At 42.4% G+C, this 26,512-nt stretch overlaps 1 protein-coding gene across 4 annotated transcripts in view; it reads left to right on the top strand.

Moving 5' to 3' along the window:
* Positions 1-26,512, top strand: part of SEMA6A (semaphorin 6A) — a 133,368-nt gene that overhangs the window by 93,465 nt on the left and 13,391 nt on the right. Inside the window, exons 12-20 of one of the 4 annotated variants that reach the window (XM_088838763.1) lie at positions 1,605-1,760; positions 3,149-3,325; positions 3,702-3,842; positions 3,929-4,009; positions 6,220-6,278; positions 8,987-9,007; positions 9,140-9,190; positions 10,410-10,496; positions 14,249-14,407. In XM_088838763.1, the coding sequence (XP_088694889.1) occupies positions 1,605-1,760; positions 3,149-3,325; positions 3,702-3,842; positions 3,929-4,009; positions 6,220-6,278; positions 8,987-9,007; positions 9,140-9,190; positions 10,410-10,496; positions 14,249-14,407 (932 nt within the window). The remainder of the gene's footprint in view (positions 1-1,604; positions 1,761-3,148; positions 3,326-3,701; positions 3,843-3,928; positions 4,010-6,219; positions 6,279-8,986; positions 9,008-9,139; positions 9,191-10,409; positions 10,497-14,248; positions 14,408-26,512) is intronic. The other 3 variants (XM_055431422.2, XM_055431423.2, XM_055431425.2) reach the window with 3 other exon arrangements.

Genomic DNA, 26,512 nt, shown 5'->3' with positions numbered 1-26,512 from the left:
TCTAACGGGGACGGGATGAAACCCGCTCCCAGCCCCGTGCCTGCCCTCTTTATGTTCCACACGCAGCATACCTCCCTTTGTGGCTGTCAGTCGCTCAGTCGTGTCTGACTCCTACAGCATTTGAAACCGACATTATGAAAATACAGAAACATCCCTGTGTGTTGGCTTCCTCCACTTAATCTGTGGAAGGAAACCCAATGTCTTTTAAACTTTTTTGGTTTCCAACTCTTTCCTCCAACATCCAATTCCATCCCCAAAAAAATACCTAACCCAATTCACTGAATTGAACTACCTTAGATAATATGAATCACTGTACCCAGGGCAGAAACCCCTATGATCCACCCTTTTTCATCCCCTGAATCATCTGGCATGTGCCTTCTCTGTTACTAAAGGAGAACAGACTAAGTGTAAAAAAAAAAAAACATACCCTGGCAACCTCAGGTGAATTCTCTAAGTCAGGTGGATTCTCTGACGGAGGGTTGACTACCTTCCAGGCACCAGGACGCATACTTTAAGTGACTTTCCACTGATCATCATTCTGCGTGCTGGCCTGTCTCTCTTAGAGACAGCAGGATGCTTTCCCTAGCTGGCTGGGTTAGTGCCATAAAAGCATGTGCCCAGGGCTAGATCCTGCCAGTGCTGTCAGGGTCCACTTTTCTCTCCTGCACCAGAGGGGAGGCCAGGCGTCTGGACAAGACTGGCGCTAGTGTCTCCCTGATCTGACTTTGCTGAGATGTCCCTTGACTCCTGAAACCATGTCATTTCTTCCAGAAACCAATCTTCAGTGTCATTGTTCAGCATGTTTTAAAATGACTTTTCAGACAAGAATTTCAGTGTAATTGCCTTTTCATGCCTACCCAAATCAAATGAAAGCAATAAAAAACAGAAGGTTCCCTGACCTCCTGGTAATGAGAGAGGGTTATACTGAGTCTAGCAGGTAGGTTCAGTGGCAAAGAATCCGCCTGCCAAGCAGAAGATGCAGGTTCAGTCCCTGGGTCGGGAAGATCCCCTGGAGAAGGAAATGGCAACCCACTCCAGCATTCTTGTCTGAGAAATCCCATGGACAGAGGAGCCTGGTGGGCTACAGTCTGTGGGGTCGCAAAAGAGACGGACACGGCTCAGCAACTAAACCACCACCACAAAGCGGGTTACACAAGGCCAGCAACTTTTTGAACACCTTTGTTTTCTGCATTTGTGAAAGTCAGCCCAGTTGTCTCCTTCTGTGGAACAAATGCCTCCAGAACTCCTAGCAGGGTTTTAAGACAGACAGAGCAGTCCCAGGGATGTGCAAACATCTCACTTGTTTCGAAACTCTCACTTGTTTCGAGCTCCATCACTGTTTGTGGGGTTTGTTTGTGTTTCTGGCGGGGAAACCCGGCTGCTCTCAGCCAAGGCTGAACCGTCCTGGCTCAGGCTTCCCTATGGAGCGCGGAGGCGGCCCCGAGGCAATCTAAGCATATTTTTTGGTGGCATTATGCATTGTTCAGCTTCCTATTCTCAGCCTCCAGTCTATTCTCCCTCATGCGAGTTGCACAGAGAAGCAGTTCATTCAAAGAATTTGCCATAAAGCGTGATAGAAGCTCCCTCCCTTTGTTTCTTTGTAGGCCAGGCTGCTGCGCCGGCTCCTCCTCCTTAGAAAAATACACCACCTCCAATGAATTTCCTGACGACACCTTGAATTTCATCAAAACGCACCCGCTCATGGATGAGGCCGTGCCATCCATCATCAACAGGCCGTGGTTCCTGAGGACGATGGTCAGGTGGGTGTCCGGCAAACCGCGTCCTTACTGGATTCCCCCTGTTGCCGCCCGTGATCATTGGACCTGTCATCGTGATTTGAAGTGCCCCGAACCCCTTCTGTCATCCAGGCCTGGGTTCAGTTCTGAAGTCCTGGGCGGTTGGGTGGATGCCACCAAACCCCCATAACCACATTCCCAGTGAAAACACAGTTCATAGAGTTTCAGGCTACCTGGAGCCAGGCCAGCAATTAGAGGAAACAAAGATGTCTCCTTTGCCTTAGCTGGTTAATTCTACGTGTGTTCAAGTAGAGGAGCGTGAAGACAATCAGTCAATGGACGTACACACCTGTTTGTTTGTTGTGGTTGCAAAACGTGCTGCAGATTCCATCTGAACACTGTCTCTGAATTGTTAGCTGTCACAACAGGCCTCCCTGACAGCTCAAACAGTAAAGAATCTGCCTACAATGCTGGAGACCTGGGTTCAATCCCTGGGTCAGAAGACCTCCTGGAGAAGGGCATGACAACCCACTCCAGTATTCTTGCCAGGAGAAGCCCATGGACAAAGGAGCCTGGCAGGCTACAGTCCATGGGTCGCAAAGAGTCAGACACCACTTCAGCGACTTTGCACACACAAAGTACTATAATGGTTCCTGCCCATAAGATGGAAACCATGGTACATAACTTGCAGAAGAGTCCATGTTTTCCAGTTCCTGCCATGCTGCTTAAAGAGAAAAGGGTATCCATGGACTGTTGAACTGCTATGGGATTTTAGAGAAGGAAGATGCCATGTAGGACTTACCTGAGAGGATGATAAGGACTAATGCTCTTTACCTTTGGCTTTAAATGAGTTTTGTTTGGCTTATATATCCTTTTATTTATTAACAGTGCCATTCTCACTCTACCCCTCCCCGCCATCATCCTTCAGAATTCTCAACCCTTCTGTACACAATCCAAACTCTTCCCAACCTGACGTTTTGTTGACAAGTCTTGGCACCTCACAGGAAGAGTGTGGCAAAATTGTAGCCAGGGCTTTTCTTTTCAGTATTCAGTGAAGCGTTAGTGGTTAGTACGAAATATTAAATGAGTTCACTTATTTCTTCCCCTCTTCATAGGAGACATCAGTCTCTCCTTGTTGCCTATGGAAGGAATAATTGCTGAGTGGTTTCAGATGGTATGGCTTATGTAACTTGGCCTCTGTACATACATACCTCTTTCCTCCCCTTGAAGCCATACTAATGCTCTACATATGGAAATAAAGGAGCAGAACAGCTTGACAGTATTATTTATATGCATATATTTTTCTTGAGGTTCTTACTAGAAAGCTCGATCACAATTGTTTGAAGTGGAAAAGGGGGACACGTTAATGAAAGACCAACAAAGATATAAAAAATGTGATCCTATCATTTTAGATACCGCCTGACCAAAATTGCGGTGGACACCGCTGCTGGCCCATATCAGAACCACACTGTGGTTTTCCTGGGATCGGAGAAGGGAATCATCTTGAAGTTCTTGGCCAGGACAGGAAACAGTGGTTTCCTAAATGACAGCCTTTTCCTGGAGGAGATGAGCGTTTACAATCCTGAAAAGTGCGTAGAATGTTTGGTTCTTTTCCTAGTAATTATTTGTCACGTTATTATCTTTTCCGTTCAGAGAAATCATGGTAGACTTAGATTTTATGCATTTTAGGTGACTTTTAGCATTATTTGTAAAAATCCTTTCATACATTAAAAGCATTATTTTCTCCTTGCTTCTAATGTGTGCGTTTATATAGGTAAACACATATATTGTGTATTTATGTGTATGTATGTGGGTGCACAAGTAAGGATCCATTGCTTCTTCAGTTAGATCCAATGAAGAGATCTAACCTCACAGGCTGGGAGGTGGGGTGGCAGGTTTTGGCAGGAAAATGAGAACTAACCCAAGAGAGACTATGAATGATATTATCCTGCCTTAAAAATGTAGGTGCAGCTATGATGGAGTAGAAGACAAGAGGATCATGGGCATGCAGCTGGACAAAGCCAGCAGCTCTCTGTATGTTGCGTTCTCCACTTGTGTGATCAAGGTTCCCCTTGGCCGGTGTGAGCGGCATGGCAAGTGTAAAAAGTATGTATTTGCCTCATTGATCATCAGATGTTCACGGTGCTTAGGGACGAGTCCTGGGTAAGCTCACAGTCATTCTCTTCCTGCAGAACCTGTATTGCTTCCAGAGACCCCTACTGTGGGTGGGTAAAGGAAGCAGGTGCGTGTGCCCATCTGTCGCCCAGCAGCAGGTAAGGAGCCCGAGGCGTGGGAGAGTTTAAAGTGGCCTAAACATAGGATTGATTGTGCTCACACACGCCGCTGCTGCTCGGCCTTCTGTGCACAGACCTCATCACTGTGACTGCCGGCCGTTCTCCTTCCTTTCCCCATTTCATAGAATACCCAGCATCACACGTGGCAGACTTCCAACTGATTAATCATCCATCCTCAGACTGAGTAAGAGCAGAGGAAAACAACACAGTGGACTTTAAGTATTCCCTGGGGAGAGGGACAAGAGGGTACGTGCCTTGATCATCACAGTGCAAGAACGGCAGAGAAAGGGAGCAAGAGGGTACCAATTAGGTTAGTGATGTGGTCTGTCCCAGCCATAGCAAAACTGGCTCCTGTAATTGACCATCCAGGGCTGAGAAGAAACTGCAGGGCATTGTTAATAAGCAATGCATTTGTACTTCAAGCAGGGTGTACACATCCAATAAACCTTTCTCCTGCACCATAGAACAGCTGACCCTATTTCTCATTAGGGAGTCAATCAATTCTTGGCATTTCTCCAGCAGATCAGCTGGATCAAGCCAGTCTACCACACATGTGATTCTGGTGCTGAGAATTGTTACCCTGACTTCCAGTGCTTGGATGGTGTCCGTTCAAGGGCTTTATGCTTTTACTTCTGTGGATTTGAAATCCAAAATAACATTTGGAGAAATATTCAGCGCATGTCCTTGACAGGTTATGGCATTTCAAGGACGATGCCAGATGCCAGCACAGTTCTTTCGTAGTCATTTCTTCACTTCCCCCAATCCACCAGGCAAAAGGAATTGTCCTCCCAACACAATGGGAGAGCCCCTGCTCCCATTGGAGAATAGCAAGTGAAACAGACAGAAGGACAGCTGACTGACCACCACTTGCATAATTTGAGGGAAAGTATTCCCATAAACGGAGCTGATGAAAACTGTAACGTCTGACCTGGAAATCTGGCTAATGCAAAGGGTTGACTCACCATGCAGTATTAGATCAGCTTTGCAAGTAGCAGGACACAGATTACAGTGTGAGAGCTTTATAGCTTTTCACGGGGACCTTGAAGTGAAGGAGGGTCACAGAAGCGCACAATGAGGGAAGCCGAGAAATGGCCTATCTCCTTTCTTTAGCCAAGCTGTAACAAAGGTAATAAGACTGAATTTTAAGAATCATTTTTAAGTCAGCATGATAACCCAATTGTTCAAAACATGTGGAACTCTCCTTGGAACGAGGCCTCAGGACCGGGTGAATCCTGGCTTTCATTACAACTAGAAATCTTTATCCTTTGAGGCTGAATTTGATTTTTGACACAGCATAAAAACACTAGAAGCAAACAAGGCCGATTATTAGATCAAGGTGTGACTGTCAAAGCAGTTTTCCGAGATGGCTCATAAATAAACTCTGAAGGCAGTTGCAAAATCAGAGTTTTGAGTATGTTGCAGAAAGAAAAGCAGGGTTCCCCCCCAAAAAATAAGACTCCTTTGGACTATTCCAGTGTGTTTAAACATCAAAATAGATACTATTAAGATCAGTCCTTTGGGGTATATAGAGTTTATGCAGCCCAAAGGTACCCTAGTGGACTTGAAAGAAGAGTGAACCTGTAGAGGAACATGAGCGCAATACTCCTGAGGACTGGACGTGGGGCCAGGTGTGAACAAAATACCCAGACAATCTCAGCAAAACACACCACTGTGTCCTGTGTCCTCTCAGAGGCCCCTTATATCCACCAACCACTGTGAACACTTTGCTATACAAAGTTATTTCTAAACAAAGAAATAGATAAAGGTCTAGGAAGGCAAGAGTTGGGGTGAAAGAGAAAGGAGAGAGGAAAAAGCTTTTCTTAAGGTACAGACTTCTGTATCGCTTACATCAGGATGTTGGTTAACATTTAAACTTTTCAGATGTTTCAAAAATGCTCAGGGCATGAGCAGCAAAGAGTGATATAGGTAATCCACAAACTTGTTTACCCCCTGAATAAAACCTGAACTGACTGCCCAAACCACGGCTTCTCCTTGGAGATTCACAAAAGACTCATTTCCATAAACTTCGGAGATAAATTTTCAAGCTGTTTTATCTGCTTCTTTTTATACCTGGCATTCAGTTTTTCAAACTGTGTTAGTTGCTTTAGTGAAATTTAAGATGCATGCTGGGATAAAGACTCGTATCATTGAATCTGTTTCCATCTTCCTCTCCCTCCTTCCTTTTGAAGACTGACTTTTGAACAGGACATAGAGCGTGGCAATACCGACGGCCTAGGGGATTGTCACAGTAAGTGGAGCTTTTTATCCATGCTTGTTTTGGGATATTTAGTCGATAAAAGATGCTTTTATAGAATGGCCTAGAAACATGACCCCACATGTGAAATTGAGTGCAGCTGCCTCTAAAACATGCAAAAATAACATAAACCACCTTCTAAATATCAGAGAAAACTGTCTTTTGAAGCCAGAGTTGTCAGTGCTGTTGCTGCAAATGCTGGCACCTAGTTCGTTATCATAAATGCTGTGAAACAAATTCACTCTTGAGGATGAACCTGTAGCAGAACAGTCAGCTATATCAGCATTTCCACTTAAAAACCAGTTTTACCAACTCAACACTGTAAAGCAATTTTCCTCCAATTAAAGAATAAAAAACTAAAAAAAAATAATAAAGCCAAAACAACACTAGTTTTGTCTTTAAAATACAATATTGGCATAATTTTTAGACAAATGATTAAAAAGGTTGATCACTGAACTCAGTTTTTTCAGTTGAATGGGATTATTTTACTTTTCTTGAACATATCGATGAACAAAAGTAATTATTTTTTAATTAGACTTACGTTTATTACCATTTGCAATAAAAACAAATGTTCAGAAAGAAACCACTAAGTACAAAGTGATTCAAAATACCCTTTTTATAAGAACTGACCTACTATACTAAATCTCAGGGTTCATTTCAAAAGTTATTCAGTTCAGTCGCTCAGTCAGGTCCGACTCTTTTCGACCCCATGAGCCACAGCACACCAGGCCTCCCTGTCCATCACCAACTCCCAGAGTCCACCCAAACTCATGTCCATTGAGTCGGTGAATCTCGTCCTCTGTCGTCCCCTTCTCCTCCTGCCGTGAATATTTCCCAGCATCAGGGTCTTTTCAAATGAGTCAGCTCTTCACGTCAGGTGGCCAAAGTATTGCAGTTTCAGCTTCAACATCAGTCCTTCCAATGAACACCGAGGGCTGATCTCCTTTAGGATGGACTGGTTGGATGTTAATATTTTAGTTAGAACTTTATATAAAGGATCCCAGTCAAAACTCTGCCCAGTTGTTCAGTGATCTGAACAACTAATATCCATATTCTCTTGAAAATGCTTTATTAACACTAATTTAGAGAATAATGCCATACCCTTGAAAAATGTTTAGTTTGCCATGTTTCAAAATGTTATATGTGATGAATTTTCAAGAAGCTTGCATTCAGAATGGCACCAGAAATAGCTCTTAGGGGAATGAAACTATATTACTTCTGATACTTGATTCGATCATGAAAATCATGGATATAACTCTCCACCTTTGAGCCATGAGTCCTGAAATGACAGACTCTAAGGTGCCATTTAATACCTTGTCTTTTCTGGTGAAGAGACATAATTAAATAAAGAGGGCTACAGACAGCCTCATCTCCAAATTCTTGGTCATATATATTTTTGGTTTGCAAATATATATTGGCAAAACTTCTTCCTTTGTCTTTTTCTTACTATGTCCTCGCACACAAAATCTGAATTAAGAAGTAGACACAGGAGACAGTGGCATCAGCGAAAGCTCTGTTAGGTGTGTGCAGCGAAACCATGTGATGTTTGATTGGTGGACCTTAGTCACGTTGGCTCCTTCCAGTGCTGTTTGTAGGGAAAACAGGCTTTGGTCTGTAAGTGTGTCTATGTGAGTGAACTTAATTAGCTGACATCAGTGAATATCTTCATATTTTTGTGAGTTGATGATAAAGGCATCTGTAGAAAAAACAGGGATACCGATGTGGGTTGAACAGGTGCAGGCGTGTAAAATGGGAACGTGGTACTGGCTCTCTGAGACGTCAGCAGATTCACACCGCACCCAGGTCCCAGCACGGAGCACAGGGCAGCCTTCAGGTCCAAGGTCAGAGATTGACCCTTCAGTCTCAGGGGTCAAGGCTCCGTGTTTTGTGTTGTTCCCCACAACCTGACACCGCATTCCCATTGAGGCACACAGGGTGCCTGCTCCAGGCAGCAGGCACTGACTTTTCCAGTGGTATCTCTCATCCGGGGTGCTCACTGGAGCATGACCTACTGTGAGTTGTTACCTAGTCACACACAGGCATTCACAGGACTTAGATAGCTGGTGCACAATGATTCTCTCACAGAAGTTTTAGGGGAAGTGAGGAAACCATAAAGAGCCAGTATCAGAGGCTGAGGAGCAGGCTGAGTGAACCAGGGACAGGACCCAGATACACAGCACATATATACGTGCGTGCACGCACACAAACAGGATGTGGTCTCTATGTGTGATTTTTATTTTTGTTAATTTCCTGACTTAAACCCCTGCTGAGGTCAGAACACTGATACCGAACAGTTCCTCACAGCACAGTTGGGAGGATGAAATGAGAGAATATAAAGAACAAGTGCTTCGTAAGTGTGGTCCAGAAGTGCTCATCTTAGCCACACACACGTCCCTCCTGATGGAGCAGGGCTCATGCATAATCGCAGTTACCTTTCCCTGTGCTCACGCTTGCTTTTTCTCTGCCTCTTGGCAACAAAGGCATGACTTTGAGGAAACCCACTTGGGAAAGAGACACAGGGATATGAAACTGAACCAAATATGAAGCATCTCCTGTTACAAGCAGAAACTAAAAAGCACTTACTTTGTATAGGCCTTGTATGTTAGCGCAGCTCTGTATCAGCTCGTTCCCACTGATTACAAAAGTCACGTTGAGCAGGGTGTTAAACATTAAGTAACTCACTCCTCCCTTTTGTCTTTCAGATTCCTTCGTGGCGCTGAATGGTAAGGAAGATGTTACTGATAATTTAATAGCAATGGAAATCTATTTGTGAAATCCTATTTCACTAACCCTCTTGAGTATTTCCGAATCTTATGTTTTTCAATTAACTTTTAAATTCTCATTATTTTTTATAGACATTTCAACTCCTCTACCAGATCATGAAATGTCTTACAACACAGAATATGGTCAGTTTATGGTTTTGTTTTGTTTTCTTATTCTTCGAGCCACTCATCCTGTGGTAGTTTAGAGTTTTCATTCCTAAACATCATGGACCAGATCCTTCGCTACTTCAGGGCCCCAATTCACTAAAATTATTCATAGCTTTCATGATGCTTCAAAAATTTCTCTACATATATGAGACAACTGGCGTGTGAGAATAAGTCTTACATTTTTAATCCACATAACATGAAATATGCCAACCTTAGGGAATTTGGTGAATGCATTTAATGAGTTCTTGAGGGAGAAGAAATTGCTTTTGAACATAAGTACATCCAAGATAAAAGAACAGTGCTTATAAGTAATAGGCCACAGCTCCTTACCTGATAGATGGTACTATTCCTCAAAATGCTGACTTTCAGAACAACATCCTCAGCAGGAAAAATCCATACAGAATGCAGATACCAAGTTCTTAATAGGCAAAACTTTCCAATATAGCCATCAAAATTTAATCATACATGGAGTATGAATTTTTAGACCTATCTTCAGTGATATTTCTTTAAATGTATATAAGGAAGAGTTATGTAGTCGAAATGATGTGCAAACAGATCTATCCCATTGTGCCTGCTCTGAAATACACAGACACTATACTAAATAAAGCCTGTAAGTCCATAAACAGATATTCTGAGCTCTTTATAAGGAAAGTTAATATGTAGTTGAAATGTTCCAGTTCCTTTTCTCAAAGCTTCCCCAAATGTTTATTAAGGTAAACTATTCATGTGTTTTTTTCTTTCCAAAGATAATGAACAGCACATATGTAATGGCAAATTTAAGCTTCTTCGTTATAATGAGGACTACAAGTTTCATTGATACATAGAGATTTTATCATTTTTATGTTTTGAAATACATAACAGTAAGGTCAGTCTTTCAACGTAGAGGTAGGTAACAGAGGAAGAGAACAAAATAAAGAAAGAAGAGGGAGGAAAAGAAAGCAAGGTAGATTTGGGATTCAGAAAAACAGTTCCTGATGGCTACAAATGTGTTTAATAGCTCTGTGGAAACTGTCACTCCTGTGTCTAACTAGCATCAATAAAACGCCTCTTTGAAAGTCCTAAAGTTTTCTCTTATAAATGGCGGCTATACAGATAAGAAAACAACACCCAGTCTCTCCTGCCATGAAGTGAGACAGTGCGGAGCCAATGACGCACTGAATTCATCCACCTTTAACCTTCTCTCATCTGATTCAAGCCAGAATACTGAACCCCAACAACTGGGGGAAACATTTCTCAGGAGGCGAGTGTCATGTAGCTCAGTGTGCCCTTCAGAAAGAGAACCCAGTTAGCATCTGCTCTTTTCAATATCATACTTTGCAATCATTTCCTATAATTGAATAATCTTTATGTGATATTGAGAAATTCAGGTCTTAAATCTACTTGAACCAGCAGCCTCCCCAGCGTTCATCAGTCGTACTAAGGCCAACTTTAACTCCCAGGTAGTTTCTCATATAGATAGAATAATTAAAGCATGGGATGCTCTTGATGAATAAAAAGTACTCTTTGATTTATGGATCCCTCTTCCTGCCTTTACAAAAGGAAAGGAACTTATTAATTCCTCCACATTAACACTTTAAAGGACAATCCCCATTCGCTCCCTCAGTGATTTCTGTGATGACACTAAAGAAGAGTTGGAATTTTCCTTTCAGCTAATAATTCTGTCCATTTCAGGCTCAATCTCTCCAGTGTAGAGTGGTTAGATGATTAACTGACCATCAAAATGAGGACTGGGTCAGACAGTACTTACAAAAGCACAGGAGATTTTCTTTACACAAACTATGCAAAAGATGCTTGTTTTGGAGCTAATAAACCTAGAAGAGATTTAATTCATTAATTTGCAGACATCTGCTTAGGGCCTACTTACTAGGTGCCAGGCACTGGACTAGGTACTCTTTTTGTCCCATCAAAAGAAAAACCAAATAGCTGTTTTTATGAGCACAGATATAAGCAAAGAAGCCAACCCCAAAGTCCAAAGTGCACCCACGGTGTCTAGCTGTGTCCTTTACATGTTCCCACAACAGTGAAGCTCAGTGGCTGAGTATAGACTCATAGAGTGAGCCACAGAACAAGAACTGCCTAACTCTGGAAAAAAGAATCATTCAGTAACCCATGCAAACTCTGCGTGGCAGAAGCCCTCTGCAATACTGATCACCACACAAGAACCCCTTTTAGTGAACTGGACCCTGACTGTCCTCCTGCTGTCATCCTCTCTCGTGTTGATTTACTGCCTCCTCTGTGTCTAACTGGCTACCGTCACTGTTAATAGGTTAGAGTAGTTTGAAGAGTCTCTAACCTCTGGGATTATTAATACAAAGACTTGTAGATATAGAGAAACAATACTTTTAAAATCTATTTCTTTGTATATTGTAAGAATAATACATAATACGCTCCACTGATTAAAATTATGACTTTTCATATTGGATTAACAAGACAAAATTATAGGTTCCAAATTGTTGACCTGTAATACCATATCCACAAACGATTGCCTATTTTTGTTGCATGATTTTGGTTACAGAGTCTCTTAGGGAACGCACAAAAACAATATGGCCCATAGAAGCAGACTCCAAGAAGAAACATGAGTGATACCTATTTAACAGTTGGAGAGGTCATAATAATACACTTCTTTGATTTCAAATGAAGAATGGCTGTTTACAGGTGCTTTCACATGGTAGTTCTAAAATTCCTGAGAATCAGGCACTGCTTTCTCCAACTATCTGCTTCCACCAGTGACACATACTGTCTGTCCTCGAGCATACGTTTCAAAGATTACAAGCCTCATGCTGCTCTATTTCTTTCTTCCATTTGAGTATATACGATGCATGGTTTCTCTAGATTTACATGGAGAAAACGGAGATGTGGTGGGTATTAAACTAACATTTCAGCAATAGGCAGAAGCTGATTTCTCACATTTGCGTGCAACATTTTCCTACCTAACTACCATCTGGTCCACACTAATTTCCTCTCATAGCCATAGCTTTCCATTACCAATGACTTTTCCATGTATTTGCAGCATATGGTCCAGGAACTCTTTTCTACAGAGAATGTGTCCCTTAGGCATATATTTCCCCTAGATTACCGTATTAAGAAATGTTCTCCCTAAACCATACTTATGGCATTACCATAAAATTGCCCCTTGAACACAGTTAAATTGAAAGCACTCAAAATGCATATCAATTCAGGTAAAAGAAGTTCTTGCTACTTGCAGGAAAGGCTTCATTTTTCCTCCCCCCTCTTTCTGACTCACTACAAAGCTATTTCTCACTGTTTGGGTGCTGAAATCTCTCTTAGGTTTACAGTATGTTTCATGAGAGCATGGTTAATTCAACAGTAGAAAAGAGAGGCTATATTTTAGACCTCAATATAAGCATAAAGGAAGTAAAAGAAAGTCTGTATTTCCAATTCCAGGTTATTAACTTTCCTACTCGTGTTCTCTTATCAGTATTGGGAGATGAAATGTGAAACCCAGAAATGTGAAAAACAAAAAGTTTAGATGCAAGCATTCTTGAGTTTTAAGTGAACATGTTTTTAGCAGTTGGATATGAACTAGACTCTGCAGCAAAGCGGATATTTGAAGCTGTGTAGAAGCCAAACAAGCCCTACACAGAAAAAGGCCTCTTAAACGTTACCAAAGCTTTGTGGTAACATTTTAAATGTAGAGCTCCCACGGAAATCCTATAGCTTGGATACCCACTTGGCTTGCTTGCTTTCCCCTACTTTATTCACACACACACGTTATATATATAACCATGTATGTATATGGTTACATGGTCTGTAATTTACAATACTAAAGTCTCCTGAAAATCCAACTTGCAATAATAATTGTGAAAAAGAAGAATACAGTGCATTCACTAGAATCTTTCTTTCTGGTGGCCAGCATTTTATTTATCACATGTGTGGTGATCACAGCCCGAGGCTGGAGTCACTTGTGAAATCTGTCCTACTTTCTACCAAAGGCATCAACTACACATTCACAGTAGTTCCCTGATGTCTTTTTAAAAATTGTTCAAGAGGTTGCTGCTATAGGTAAGATGGTTTAATAAGCCAAAGACTCCACTCGAAAATCATAGAGAGGTTATTTTTTATTTCCACCAGAGAGAACAGGTAGTGGGGCTTCTTTAAATCATTGTGACAGTTTAGATCAAAGCGGCAGATGCGATCTGCATTTAACCTTGTGGGATGATGGAAAGGAAGGCTTAGAAATGTATTCACAGGAAATGTCCAATTTCTGCCATAACTCCCAACCTGGCCATCCTTCTTCTGGCATTATCCTGCAGTAGGCGACTCTGGATCTCAGAAAGCTCTCCCTTTCTAGTCTGAATCGTATCAGTCATGGTGGCCTCAAAACCCACCTCTCACGGGTATGAGTCAGGAGACCATGAAACTTAACTTGGTTTGTGTAAGACACAAAAGGCAAAGCCATAACAAGGCAGAACAGTTGAGCCCTGTATTCCAGGCAGGAGGGCTGGAGCAGCTCCCTTTAGAAAGCGGAATGCCTGTGAGGCTGCGCTGCAGCCAAATACTAGACACATCCTCCATGGGAAAGGCTCAGGGCAGCTGATTGTCGGTGACAGGGCAGAGACTCACCCACTACCATGCACCCGCCCATCAGCATGAATGTTACCCCCGGAGTGGACACATTCTGCCTTAGTGATGCTACAGGAATGCCAAGGGACTCTGATACTTCCTGAGCACCTACTCTGTGTCAGACACTGCTGGGTACTTTCGCATGATGCCACTTTATCCTCCAAACACTGGAGGCCTCTATTTTGTGCACAAGGGAAACCAAGGCCCAGGGAGGATAAGTGATTCCCTCGGGCTCACCCAGCAAGCAGCAGAGACAAGACCTGGCCCTTCACCCTCTAACTGCAAGTTCAAGGGCTCTTCTGCCGAATCCTACCACCAGCCTTGTTAGGTCTAGGGCAATCCCCTTTGAGTCTTTTACCGCCAGCTTGGGTGTCCCACCTCCTGGCCTCTGAGCAAAGAAAAAGCAGGTGTCTCCGGTGATGTCTTCCCTAACTGTATTTGTGATGAAAACAGGGCACTCCAGTTCCCTCCTGCCCAGCACCACCACGTCCGATTCGGCGGCTCAAGAGGGGTATGAGTCTAGGGGAGGAATGATGGACTGGAAGGAGTCACCCGACAGCACAGACTCTTTGGGGGCAGTGTCTTCCCATAATCACCAAGACAAGAAGGGTAAGGCCTTGGAAGCACCTCTTCCTCTGCGGGGAGAGGGAGGGAGGAGCGGGGAGGACTGTGTAACTGCTTCCAGCTGAACCGCAGCAGCGTTTAAGGAACGGACCTCCAACACACTCTGATTGAAAGCGTCTCAGAAAAGACTGCAACCCAATCCTCTGTGCTAGGCTTGATCCGAAATGATTCCCCAACCAAGGAGAAACCACACAAAACAAATAACACATCCTCTAAGCTTCCTCCCCCCAAGAGAGGCATGGCTTGGCCCAAAGTGGACGCTGGCTCCTAAAGTCCCTTTCCACTCCTCTTAGCTCATCCAGTGATTTTTGGATCCTCTTTTTTCCCCCCATAATAAGATGAAATGCAATGCGGGCTTTGGCAAGTACATGCAATTGCAGTCAAAGCCCATTTAATCAGTGAATGGAGAAGTAGCAGAGTGAAGTCTTTTCTGGCTGGTCCCATCCCTCACACTTACATGGGGCTGAATCTGAACAGAGCTGAGGTTCTGAGACGCACTTAATTGCCCTTCGAGGACAACAGCTGAAACAAAAAATATGTTATTTAATCAAGCAGAATTGCTATGCATTTAAAATGGAAAGGAAGCCACACTAAATGAAAGGGACTCTACTGTGAACTGTCCTAAATTCTCCCCGGCTTTCTTTGCTAGAGACTAGAGACAGGAAATGTCATCTCTTTTCTCGCCATTTGCTGCTTCTGGTAACACATCCTACTTTAGTTGCAGCTGCAACCGAAGAGGCCTTTACTTGTCCAAAAAACAGTCCTGTAAATCAAAGACTGAAAAGCTCAGTTATGTTGCGAGCTGTTTCTCCCCATTCAGCATTGTTTACTTCTATATGTTTTCAAGAGTTTCATCCAAGCGGGGGTTTGAGTGTCGCCGGCAGACCAACTCTGGTGACCTTTGGAAGACAGTCCCTGTCATGTCCTCCCCCACAGGTTTCTGTATACATACTTCCAGCTCTGCTTTAAGAGAGTGTTTGCTCAGCAGACTCACGCTAAATTTTCATCCTTTTCTTTTTTCTTCTGGTGGCTCCTCTCCTGAGAATGCCGTACACTCAGCCGCTACATGCCAAGCCCACATGGGACAATGCAGCCCTTTTAACTTGTTAACTTACTCCCTTAATCGATTTTATTATTCTCCTGTAACTTCTCACTGCTAATATGTCCTGCCCCAATATTTTTTTTTAAAGAAGCTGGTGTCTCAGCAGCTACTTAAGTTGGTGGGATCCCTGCTCTTCAGCATCTCAAGACAGCACCAGATCTGTTTGTGACAGCGCAGAACTATCAGCGCAGGCTATACCAGCCCTAACATGTGCCGTTATTTGTTTTGTGTGGCTCCCGACCACAGATGTGTTAGTCTTGGCCGACTACTCAAGAAGAGACAACACAGTAAAAATCACATTGTGTTTGCCCACTGCGACTTTCTGAAAAACCAAACAGCCTTTCCAGTAAAGCATTAAATATGTCAACCAAGTATCTAGGAGTTGGTTATAGTCATTTCCTCCTCACTTCCCCGAGACGGATGGCGAGAATTTTCTCCAGTCGTTAACTCTCCCAGGGGATAGAGGTTATCAAAGAGTCCAATTAACACTTTGACAGATCATTTGAAAATTCAGCATTGTTCATTCTCGTGGGTCTTATTATGAATATTGACAAAGCTGGAAGCAGTCTACAGATTGTCAAACAATGGTGGCAGAGGTGATTGCATGGGTGTTTAACATGATCACTGTTCTCGTGCTATTAGCTCTTTGCCTTGCCCTGTCAAACTGAAGCTTCATTTTTTGACAACTGATTATGTATTTGATGGGGCAACGACAACGAGTTGTTATGCCAAAATTTAAAAAATAAAAAAGTGATGTAGCTTAATGTTCCTTTTGCCATGATTCTTTATGATTTTGATTTCCATTTTGCTCTGAAGTGTTTTTTTTTTCTGTTGAATGTTCATGATTTATTTCCAACTTAATGTTCATGATTTATTTCCAACTTTTCTTTGGTTTTGCCAAGCGCTGTGTGGTATGACTTGGTGATGGCGTGACTCTGTTGGAAAAGTCTGATTTCTTTTCTGACTCATGATGACGTCCTTTAACTTGACCCAATCTGTGATCGCCTTGCTTCTTTTCATTCCCTGATGTGGGCGCCTTAATGATGTCACATCCGTGCGTGCAGCATCTCCTGGGATGCGAGAGTTTCGTGGGTTTTCTGTGGGACTCTGGTGGGTCCTCTTTTCACTGGGCCAATTGTCTTATGGGAATGTGACATTTGTGTGCCCTGGCTTTAGGAGCTAAATATACTCTGGAATTGTTTCTAAAATACCACACGTTTCCCCACTAAGCAGAAAATGGTATCCGCTGACCAGTTAGCTGAAGAGGAATCAAGTGTCTGGTGCCCTTTTTACTTTGGCTGCTGGGGGAAAAACAAAGCCAGTGAGCAGATGAGCCCGGAACTCTGCTCTGCAGAAATGCTGAGCACCACTGGGCTGTCCCCTCCTGGTCTCGCCTCATCTTCCAAACAGTTCTGCATTTCCAGAGTATGTTTGCTTGCCTTTTTCTTTCTTTTCCTTGCTGTGTCTTTCGTCTTGATTTAATTCTGTGCGTCCCCCACATTCTGTCAAAGCACCGTTCCTCACCTTGCAATCTAACCCCCTTCTGCTACCATTGTTCTTAGCCTCCCCTTTTCAAAATATTAATAATAGATGCCAGCCCTCTGCCCCTCTGCGGACCATTCCAAGGCTCTTTCCTTCTACACTGGGGGGTAGCATTCCAACACTGTTTGTGTATATACAGTCATGCTAACAAAGTGTGAGAAGAGACCCACAAAGCACACAGAAGCATTATCACAGAAAATGAAGTAATTTTCTCTCTCAGTAACTGGCCTTGCCCTTCATTACCCTACTGGCCTTGTCTAATGTCACTTGTCCTTGTTGCTTTTCTTTAAAATTGCCTGATATCTTTCAAGCCCTAGATTCATTAGGAAAAAACACAGCCAACTGCCCTGTTTTATCTCTGGCTCCCTAGATGTCTGGAGCCTCTACAAGCCAGCCCTTTAATCACCAAGCTGATAAATTAGAAGCAGCCCTGGCTACTTCTTTCTTGGTTTTGCCACATTTAAAAATATATATTATTCATTCATCCTATAACTATTGAGGTGGTAATGGGTAGTTACAGAGAGGCTCTAACTACCTATGAATAAGAAAGAAAATCCAGTTTATTTTTAGATTTGGCTTGTCTCCCCTCACCACCCCACCACCCCTTCCCACAGCAAAAGAAATAAGAGCTTTCTTTTCTAGGTTAAGCAATAGTGAGAAGTAATAGCCACTCTTGTGCCTCGTTTCTGACCCAAAGTAACAGTCCTCTAAAACCTGATTTCCAGGAAGACTGCAAGATAGGTGAGGGGACTAGCCATGGACAGCTCTACCAAGAGAGCTGTGGAGCATAAATGTCCAGTGGACACATGGACCACTGCCCCAAGGACACAGGAATAAACCAGATTAGAAGAAAATCTCCTTCACTCGTGAGCTCTCAGAAAGCTGATGAAATAGTCGATATGTAGAAAAATGTTCCCATTGGATTGGAAGTGCCAGAGCTGTAGTATGCATATATATTTTGGGAAATCTTTGAAACAAGTTATTATCACATTATTATATTTAGTCAAGAAGATGTGCTCAATTCAGACCAGGAAAAGATGTAGAAACAGAATTTAAATTAGAGATCAAATGAATAATTTAAACTAAAATGTACAGCAAATGCTGAATATATTTTAATCAATGTACAAGCTGTTTTGTAAGCAATTTTTAGTCTAGGAAATAATATTCCAGTAAGATTCAGAAGGTCTATAAAGGATGCTGAGTATACTGTCCACACTTTCTAACAATCTGAATGGAACTGCATAAATCAGAGTTTATCAACAAACCTCTTTACAGCCAATTCTTTATTCCTCAAGTACATCACAGCCTCCAAGGAGGACAGGTCACATCTTACAAGAGATGATTTAAATGATTCAGAGACATTATGGCCTTCAATACCGAATCATATGGTGGAAAGTTAATGCCCTTCTCATTTCTCCTTCCATCTTCTTAGTTATGACAACACAAAAGTCTGTTTGGTGCTTTAACAACTCCAGAAACTCACCACTATCCTTTTGAGAAGAAAGAACAGGCTTTAGATGGCTTTGCCATGCAGCTGAAGCTAACTGGAACTAACTCTGTTCTGCTTTCAGTTAATTTGATTGGGGGGCTTCCCAGGTGGCTCAGTGGTAAAGAATCCACCTGCCAAGGCAGAAGACACAGGAGACTCAAGTTCAATCTTAGGTCAGGGAGATCCCCTGGAGTGGAAAATGGCAACCCACTCCAGTATTCTTGCCTGGAGAATCCCATGGATGGAAGAGCCTGGTGGACTATAGTCCATGGGGTCTAAAAGAGTCAGACACAACTTAGTGACTGAGCATGCAATCTTATTTCTGTGGTTACCTTCTTATGAAAAGTGACACTTTTTCCCATTTATGATAATGATACAAACTTTCCACCTGAAACACATTTTAAAGGCAATTTAAATACTAAGTAAATGCTGATATAGGAAGTAGAGGGATACAGGAATACTAAAAGTAAATAACACTGTAGGTGAGACTCCTTGATTTGCAGCACTATTAGCTGATGACTAAACTGTGGGTAAGGAAGGAAATGGCAACCCACTCCAGTGTTCTTGCCTAGAATCCCAGGGACGGGGGAGCCTGGTGGGCTTCCGTCTATGGGGGTCACGCAGAGTCGGACACGACTGAAGTGACTTAGCAGCAGCAGCAAACTGTGGGTAACACTGGCCTGGAGCAATTAACAGAGTCCAGTGAGGATTAAACTACCACCAAAACCGTGCTTCTGGCGTTTGGAAGAACGAGATTGAATGAGGGTGCTACCTTCTGCTGGCTGGGCTCTGAGCGCTTCAATTATACTATCTAGCGCTCTTCTGCAGAGAAGGCAATGGCACCCCACTCCAGTACTCTTGCCTGGAAAATCCCATGGATGGAGGAGCCTGGTAGGCTACAGTCCATGGGGTCGCTAAGGGTCGGACACGATTGAGCGACTTCACTTTCACTTTTCACTTTCACACATTGGAGAAGGAAATGGCAACCCACTCCAGTGTTCTTGCCTGGAGAATCCCAGGGACGGGGGAGCCTGGTGGGCTTCCATCTATGGGGTCACACAGAGTCGGACACAACTGAAGTGACTTAGCAGCAGCAGCAGCGCTCTTCTGACTTCTCTTCCAACTACAGAGCTTTGTGATTAGAGATGAGAAGTTTGGTCAAGTAGGAATCAAGAGCACGATGGATTTAGACTAAAAAGAAATTAGTCATCCTAGGCTTGTTAAGCATCTGGCGAGATGCTTTCCAGACCAGCAGTGAGCATCCAAGTACAGACGACAGCTCGTTACTTCCCTAATTGCGGCCCAGGGACAGTTTACCGCCAGCACTTCCACTTTTCCAAGATCTGTAAGGACTCTTGTGCTACAGCGCATCCCGTTGGCCTAGCAATAACCTTTACTTGACCTTTTCTTTCCCTGTTCTGTCTTTCGAACTTTACCTACTGTGAGTCCCAAACCCTAGAGTCAGAGTTTCATCATGAACAGACTAAGAAACCCCATGTTCAGAGAGCATATTTGGTAACAGAGTCTAGCTCAATTGCTTCTGCATTTTAACAATCTGTAATGCTTAAAATGCCAACAAAGGTCCATATAGTCAAAGCTATAGCTTTTCAGGTAATCATGTAATGTACAGATGTGAGAGTTGGATCATAAAGAAGGCTAAGTGCCAAAGAATTGATGCTTTCACACTGTGGTGCTGAAGAAGACCCTTGAGAGTCCCTTGGACAGCAAGGAAATCAAACCAGTCAGTCCTAAAGGAAATCAACACAGAATGTTCATTGGAAGGCCTGATGCTGAAGCTGAGGCTCCAATACTTTGGCCACCTGATGCAAAGAGCCAACTCATTGGGAAAGACCCTGATGCTGGGAAAGACTGAAGGCAAAAGGAGAAGGGGGCAGCAGAGGATAAGATGGTTTGATAGGATCACCGACTCAATGGACAAGAATTTGAGGAAACTACAGGACACAGTGGAGGACGGAGGAGTCCATGGGGTGGCAGAGAGTCAGATGTGACTTAGTGCCTGAACAACAATGCTTAAAATCTAATGGATGAAGGTCTTAAAACATCTCATTTCTCCCAATGGGGAAGAGATCTCTTGGCTCCTAGCAAGTCATATGCAGGTGATCATATATACAGAGAAAATTATTGCTGATGAAAGTAATGAAGGCAGAAAAATAAGCTTCTTTTCCTGACTCGTAAACTTGGACTGCATTTTTTTCTGCCATTTCTTCAGTAACATTAACATAACAAACATGTTTTCTGAGGAGTCATCAAGCAAAATTTATTATTGGCTCCACTGCACAGTATTGGATGCCAATGAGGAGTTAGAGGCTAAACTAGAGATAGACAGAGTTCCTGTCCAAGAAATATCAAACCGCCAGACAGATGAAGCACACACAGACACAAAAATGCACCAAAAAGTCTTTATGACCACTGTTATCCTTGTTCACAAGGCAAAATGGTGCACAGCAGATTTAGAAAAAGACAGTAGACAACTGAAGACAACTTGGCTGGACACATCAAGGACACAGGACTTGGAAACAGTTTCCCAGTCCCTTTTCTTTAGTCGTCCCCTTCACTACCAGTATTACAGCAGCTGTATATCACTTGACAGGGAGGATGAGGGAAAGGAGATGTCTTTGGTACAGAACTCATATTTAAAATTTTTGTGGCAATGCTGGCAAAGTTGGGCTCGTTTTGAACACTCTGCACTTTATTTCAAAAAAAAAAAACTCGACAGTAATTTTCATAGTTTTTATTAATAAAAGCTATGGTATCACAGCCATTTTAAAATGTGATAGAACAGGACAGTCTTGGAAGCAAAAAGGGGTTGAGAGGGGTTCTGTTTGATGGGGAGGGGGCTGCCAGTGGGGAGACAAAGGGCTCCAACTTCCACTTAACAATCAACAACTAACAACTAGGTGGGAGCATGCCTGGTGAGGGCCAGGGAACACTAAGCGATGGGGGACCGGTAGCTGTTTTCCCCACAATGCTTTTGAGTAAGAGTTCACTTCTTTCTGGTTTTGAGAGGGAAAGGAAAGGTATCCTTCAAAATTCATAAGAAATTTGGCATCTACGTTGTTGCTGATAAAGAAAAATACAATTCAGGAAATGTAGTCCATTCGTATAAGTTTTAAATTTGTAAATTATGCTATACCTGCCCTGTAAAGGTTTACTATCATTGTTATTATGCTCAGTTAAGCTATTTTAATCTCCAGAAGTTTAGAGTGAGTCTGAAGAATAGTTATGGGTAACCAATAGATGTGCATCAGCTGGGGGTGGAAGAGTAGGGTTGCTGCATTAAATATAGAGTACTCAGTTAAATGTGAATTTCAGAGAAACCATGAATAATTTTTTAGTATAAGTGTGCCTCACCTGTTTCATGGGCCATGCTTACACTAAAACATTATTATTTATCTGAAGTTGAAATTTAACCAAGAGTTATGCGTATTTATTTGCTACCTTCGCAATTCTATTGAAGAGTCTGCTGATAATTTATTCAGTAAGTATATAAGATTTAATCTCTAGTCTACATTTGCCCTTTAACTCTTAGGAAATTTATAGCAACCTACATAAGAGCAATTAAAGTAAAAATTTCATTCTGGGAAAAAATATTTTCATTATATCTAATTCCAGAGAAATATCACTAAAAGTTGTATATGTGTTTGGATATTAGTGTAATTTAAAAAATTATCACTGAAAGTAAGCTTTCAAGTGTCACTTTTAAGTGAAGAAGGCTCAGAAATCAAATTGTTCCTAAACAAAGGCAAGATTAAAACCACTGTTTCTAATTTTAATTTAACCTCAGTTTTTTTATCAACTGTTATGTAACTATATGGGTTTTTTTTCTTCTATAATTATTTGGATGCCTTTTTTTTTTCATTTCTCATTTCCATGACTTTGAAGGAGATGAACTAGAATCCAGAGAGCACTAGAAAATAATAGTAAATTTCATAGTTAATTTCACAGAAAATGTAATAATGATGACAGTAACCCTAGTCACAAAGAAAGGCATGCATTTCAGTTACTCAGTCGTGAGCGACTTTCTGCAACCCTCTGTCCATGGATTCTCCAGGCAAGAATACTGGAGTGGGTTGCCATTTCCTCCTTCAGGGGATCTTTCCAACCCAGGGGCTAAACCCGAGTCCCCTGCAGCTCTTGCACTGGCAGGCAGATTCTTTACCACTGAGCCACCTGGGAGGCCCCAGAGATGTAGTAATTTAACTACACTTTAGTAACATTAACCCTAGCTCAGTTGGTAAAGAACCTGCCTGCAGTGCAGGAGACCCAGGTTCAATTCCTGGATCGGGAAGATCCCCTGGAGAAGGAAATGGCAACCCACTCCAGTATTCTTGCCTGGAGAATCCATGGACAGAGGAGCCTGGCAGGCTACAGTCCATGGGGCCACAAGAGTCACACACAACTTAGTGACTAAACCACCAACCCTAGTATCAAAGAAAGGGAAAACAGCAACTTTCCTTGATTTCTTTCTTCATGCATTCAAAACATTCAGCAAACATGTGTGCTATATGGGAGCCTTCTGCTGAGTGCTACAGTACAGGCTGATCTGATTCACGCAAGGAGCCTGCAGGTTAGCAGGGGGTACCCACAGGTGGCCTCCTGGCTAGCAGTGGGGCATGGCAAAGCCTGAGAGTTCAGAGAAGTACATAAAGGGTCAGAAAGGGAACTGAGATGGAAATGCTAGTCTGCAACCTTAAAAGTCACGCTCAAGGGTTTTGGCTTTACCTGTAGGCAGTGGGTGAGAGGGAGGGAAATACAGAGATCAAAGAGACTGACAGATGATAGATAAATAATAAATTGATTATTCAGTCCTATAGATTGTTAATTACACATACACAATATGTTTGGAAAATGGAATTTTGCATCAATTTTGAATCCATAGTGTTTTTCTACATATCACTGGCATTTTCTACAGCTGTTTCATGCCAAAATAAGACCTCTGTGCTAGGTAAAGCTGTGCCCCAGACTCCGCCTTCTCTGTCACTGGGTAAAACACTTGGGTGCAGGGCACATGCCAGACTTCATCCAGAACAGATTTTGAAATGGGGGGACAGGGGGAAACTGAGAAAGAAATAATATAATTCAGGGTGCCACCATTTGGGGCTTCCCAGGTGGCACTAGTGGTAAAGAAACCTGCCAATGCTAACTTTTACTAAATTAATATTTCTTTGTCACCTGCCAGAAAAGGAATCTATTGATAGTCTCTGACATTTCTTTGAGGCACCAAGGAAAATGATCTATTATGAGCAGGCCAGGCACTGGGCTCTCTACTGGATGACCTGGAAGGTTCCCGTGAGCATGGGCGTTTGGGGGTGGGGCAGCAGGATACCCACGTGGGCAGCTGTAATTGTTCTTTCAGCCGCACAGGCAGAGATGTAGATTTGATCTAATTAATTTTGTATCCTCTTGACAACTTGCTAAATTTATCTGGGGTCTTGATGAGATTATTGTGGAAAGGGTAGAAGGAAAAGAAGTTAAATGTCAGCCATGTAGAAAGCTGTTTCGTCTCCCTGCCTGCCTGAAAGTGCACACCAATATTTGAATATTCTTTTCTAGAGATACCAATTAAACCTTTTATCTTCAACTAACATCATTTTCTAAAAAAAAAAAAAAGGACTCAAATTATGATCAGAGAGACTTTAATTTTTTATTTTAAAATCAGCAACTTAAATCTGGGGGTGTTAAAAAAAATCAATTCACCTCTAAAAGTGCTACTTACTTTAATCTGTAGCTACTTTTTTAAGCCACGTCACCCTTGACATGAATTCATTTTGCCTCAACCTTTTCCTTCAGTCTTTCCTCCCCTTTCTCTCCTATCTTTTGCACAAAAACACACACAAATGACAAAGTTTTCTGACAGCTTAATGGAACTTTCAAGGACTACAGGGAGTAGGTTAGGCATGATCATATTAACTGAACATCTGGTGTAGTTAAAAATGTGCTCTTTAATTGGCTCAACTGCACTGTGTTCAGCTAAAATTTGTTTTGTCCTCACAATAAAATTGAGACGAGTCAGTGTGTATTTTGGAGTACGTATACTAATGGGAAAATACTAGCTTTGTCTCAGAACTCTTTCTGATAGCCTCATTTCTTGGAGTTAAAAAAAAAAAAAATGCTTGTTACATACAGGTTTGACTTTGCAAACCTCACTGCTCCACAGACAAAGTAGTCTAGCAAGGGCAAAATGGTGGAAACAGGGACATTTCTTGAGGATAGCCTCTCTTTTCTTGACGTTATACATGAGAATGGCCTCAAAAGCTGCAAGAGTTGCTCAGAATACATAATTCATGCCATTGCTATAGAAGGAAAGAGGATGGAAGCGCTGTATCCACTCGGTGGTTGCAGGGAGACACAGGCTATGCAAGTCATAATAGGTAAAGCCCTGCCAAGCGTGTGACTGCTGCCGGCCTGAGCAGACCCACAAGAACCCCAGCAGACATCAGTCTCCCAGAACTTCAGTCACAGAAAGACTCAACCAGTGAAACATAGTTGGATAAATTCACATATATTGGGTCCAGAGAACACGGGCTCTTCATCAGTGTTAGAAAGCTCATTACGGGTGGTATGAAGGTTTGTCATCCTTAATTAGTATTTCTCAAGCTCTTGTGAGTCTGCAGCTGGGTGTTATCTTTGTAAAGAGATTCCTTTTTAATGGGACAATTGGAATTTCCCACTGTAATTATTTTTAAAATTTGTGTTTTTAAAAAAGATGCACTCTTTTTCAAATATGTATCTGCAATTAGATTTCTTCACCGAAGGCAGGCGCAGCCATTAGGAACTATATAGAGATAATGGAAGTTCAGTACAATCACCACAGACAGCGCTCATTAGGAGAGAAAATGATGTCAAGAAATTTCCAGGGCAGCACACTGCGTTACGCCTAACCTTTTGGACATATTAGAGCCTGTCATTTCCAGTCCTACAGCCTCTTGTTATTCATAAATAATAGATAACACTGGACACAATCATCTGACATTTGTTAAGATAATAAATATACGCTAAGTGCTGATGAGTCTTGCACTCCGTGATTTAAAAGCACACAGCAGAAATTTAATGTAACTTTAAATGTCTTATATAATTCTATGGGTTTGCAGATTCAGTTCAACTCAGCAGATGTGTAAGCACCGAGCTCTGCTGAGTGCACTGTTGTAAAGCAGGACCTTCATTTGAGGAATGGAACATGAGTTCAGGTCCCCTACTTCTATCCAGAAAAGAAAGGAAAAGAATCTTCCTGAGTTTTTTATTCTCTTGTCTGATCATGGTGAGGTAGGGGAAAAGATCCCCTGAACCAGATGTCCCCTGATGGCTGTGCATTGTTTGAGTGGAGGAGATTTCAAGGTGACATGGGATGCAAGCTTTAAAGGAGGATGCTCCACACAACTATTTGGTAGTGAGTTTCTACCAAGCTTCTCTTCCCTCTGTCCCTGAGACCCAGTCCTGACTGGGCTCTCTAGTACCATCCACTAACTGAAGGCCCCTGGGACAGAGACGGCGAGCATGAGAAGTTCCTGTGACTTTATGGTGGGGCAAATAAAGAGATGGTGGGCATTCCCCCAGCAGCTTCTGGCTCTAGCAGAAGGGGTGATTCTGTTACAGAAGTAGTGGTACAGTGTTTTAGGCCATACGTCAAGCTTTTGTCAGGTACCAAGGGGAAGTGTTAGGGATGTATTGTTCTCGCCAATAAAATCACATCAATTTTGTATTCTTTGTCAGAATATGGCAACTGCAAGAAAATGTCATACACAAGACCCACTAAAGATTCATACTTTCGGGAACATCAAGGAAGATTGCATTGTTTTTTTTTTTTATTTTACAAATAATTTAGCAAGTCTGGCTATACATTGCCTCAGTGCTGTCTGGGGTTGGACTTCAAAGTGAAATACTTTGATGTTGTTCTCTGGAATATTATTCCTATCATTTAGGGCAATGCCTCTCAAGT

Source organism: Moschus berezovskii, chromosome 8 (genome assembly GCF_049115385.1).
Source record: "Moschus berezovskii isolate FMDL1 chromosome 8, NW_MosBer_1.0, whole genome shotgun sequence".
Taxonomy (NCBI): domain Eukaryota; kingdom Metazoa; phylum Chordata; class Mammalia; order Artiodactyla; family Moschidae; genus Moschus; species Moschus berezovskii.
This window is presented reverse-complemented; position numbering and strand designations above follow the sequence as displayed.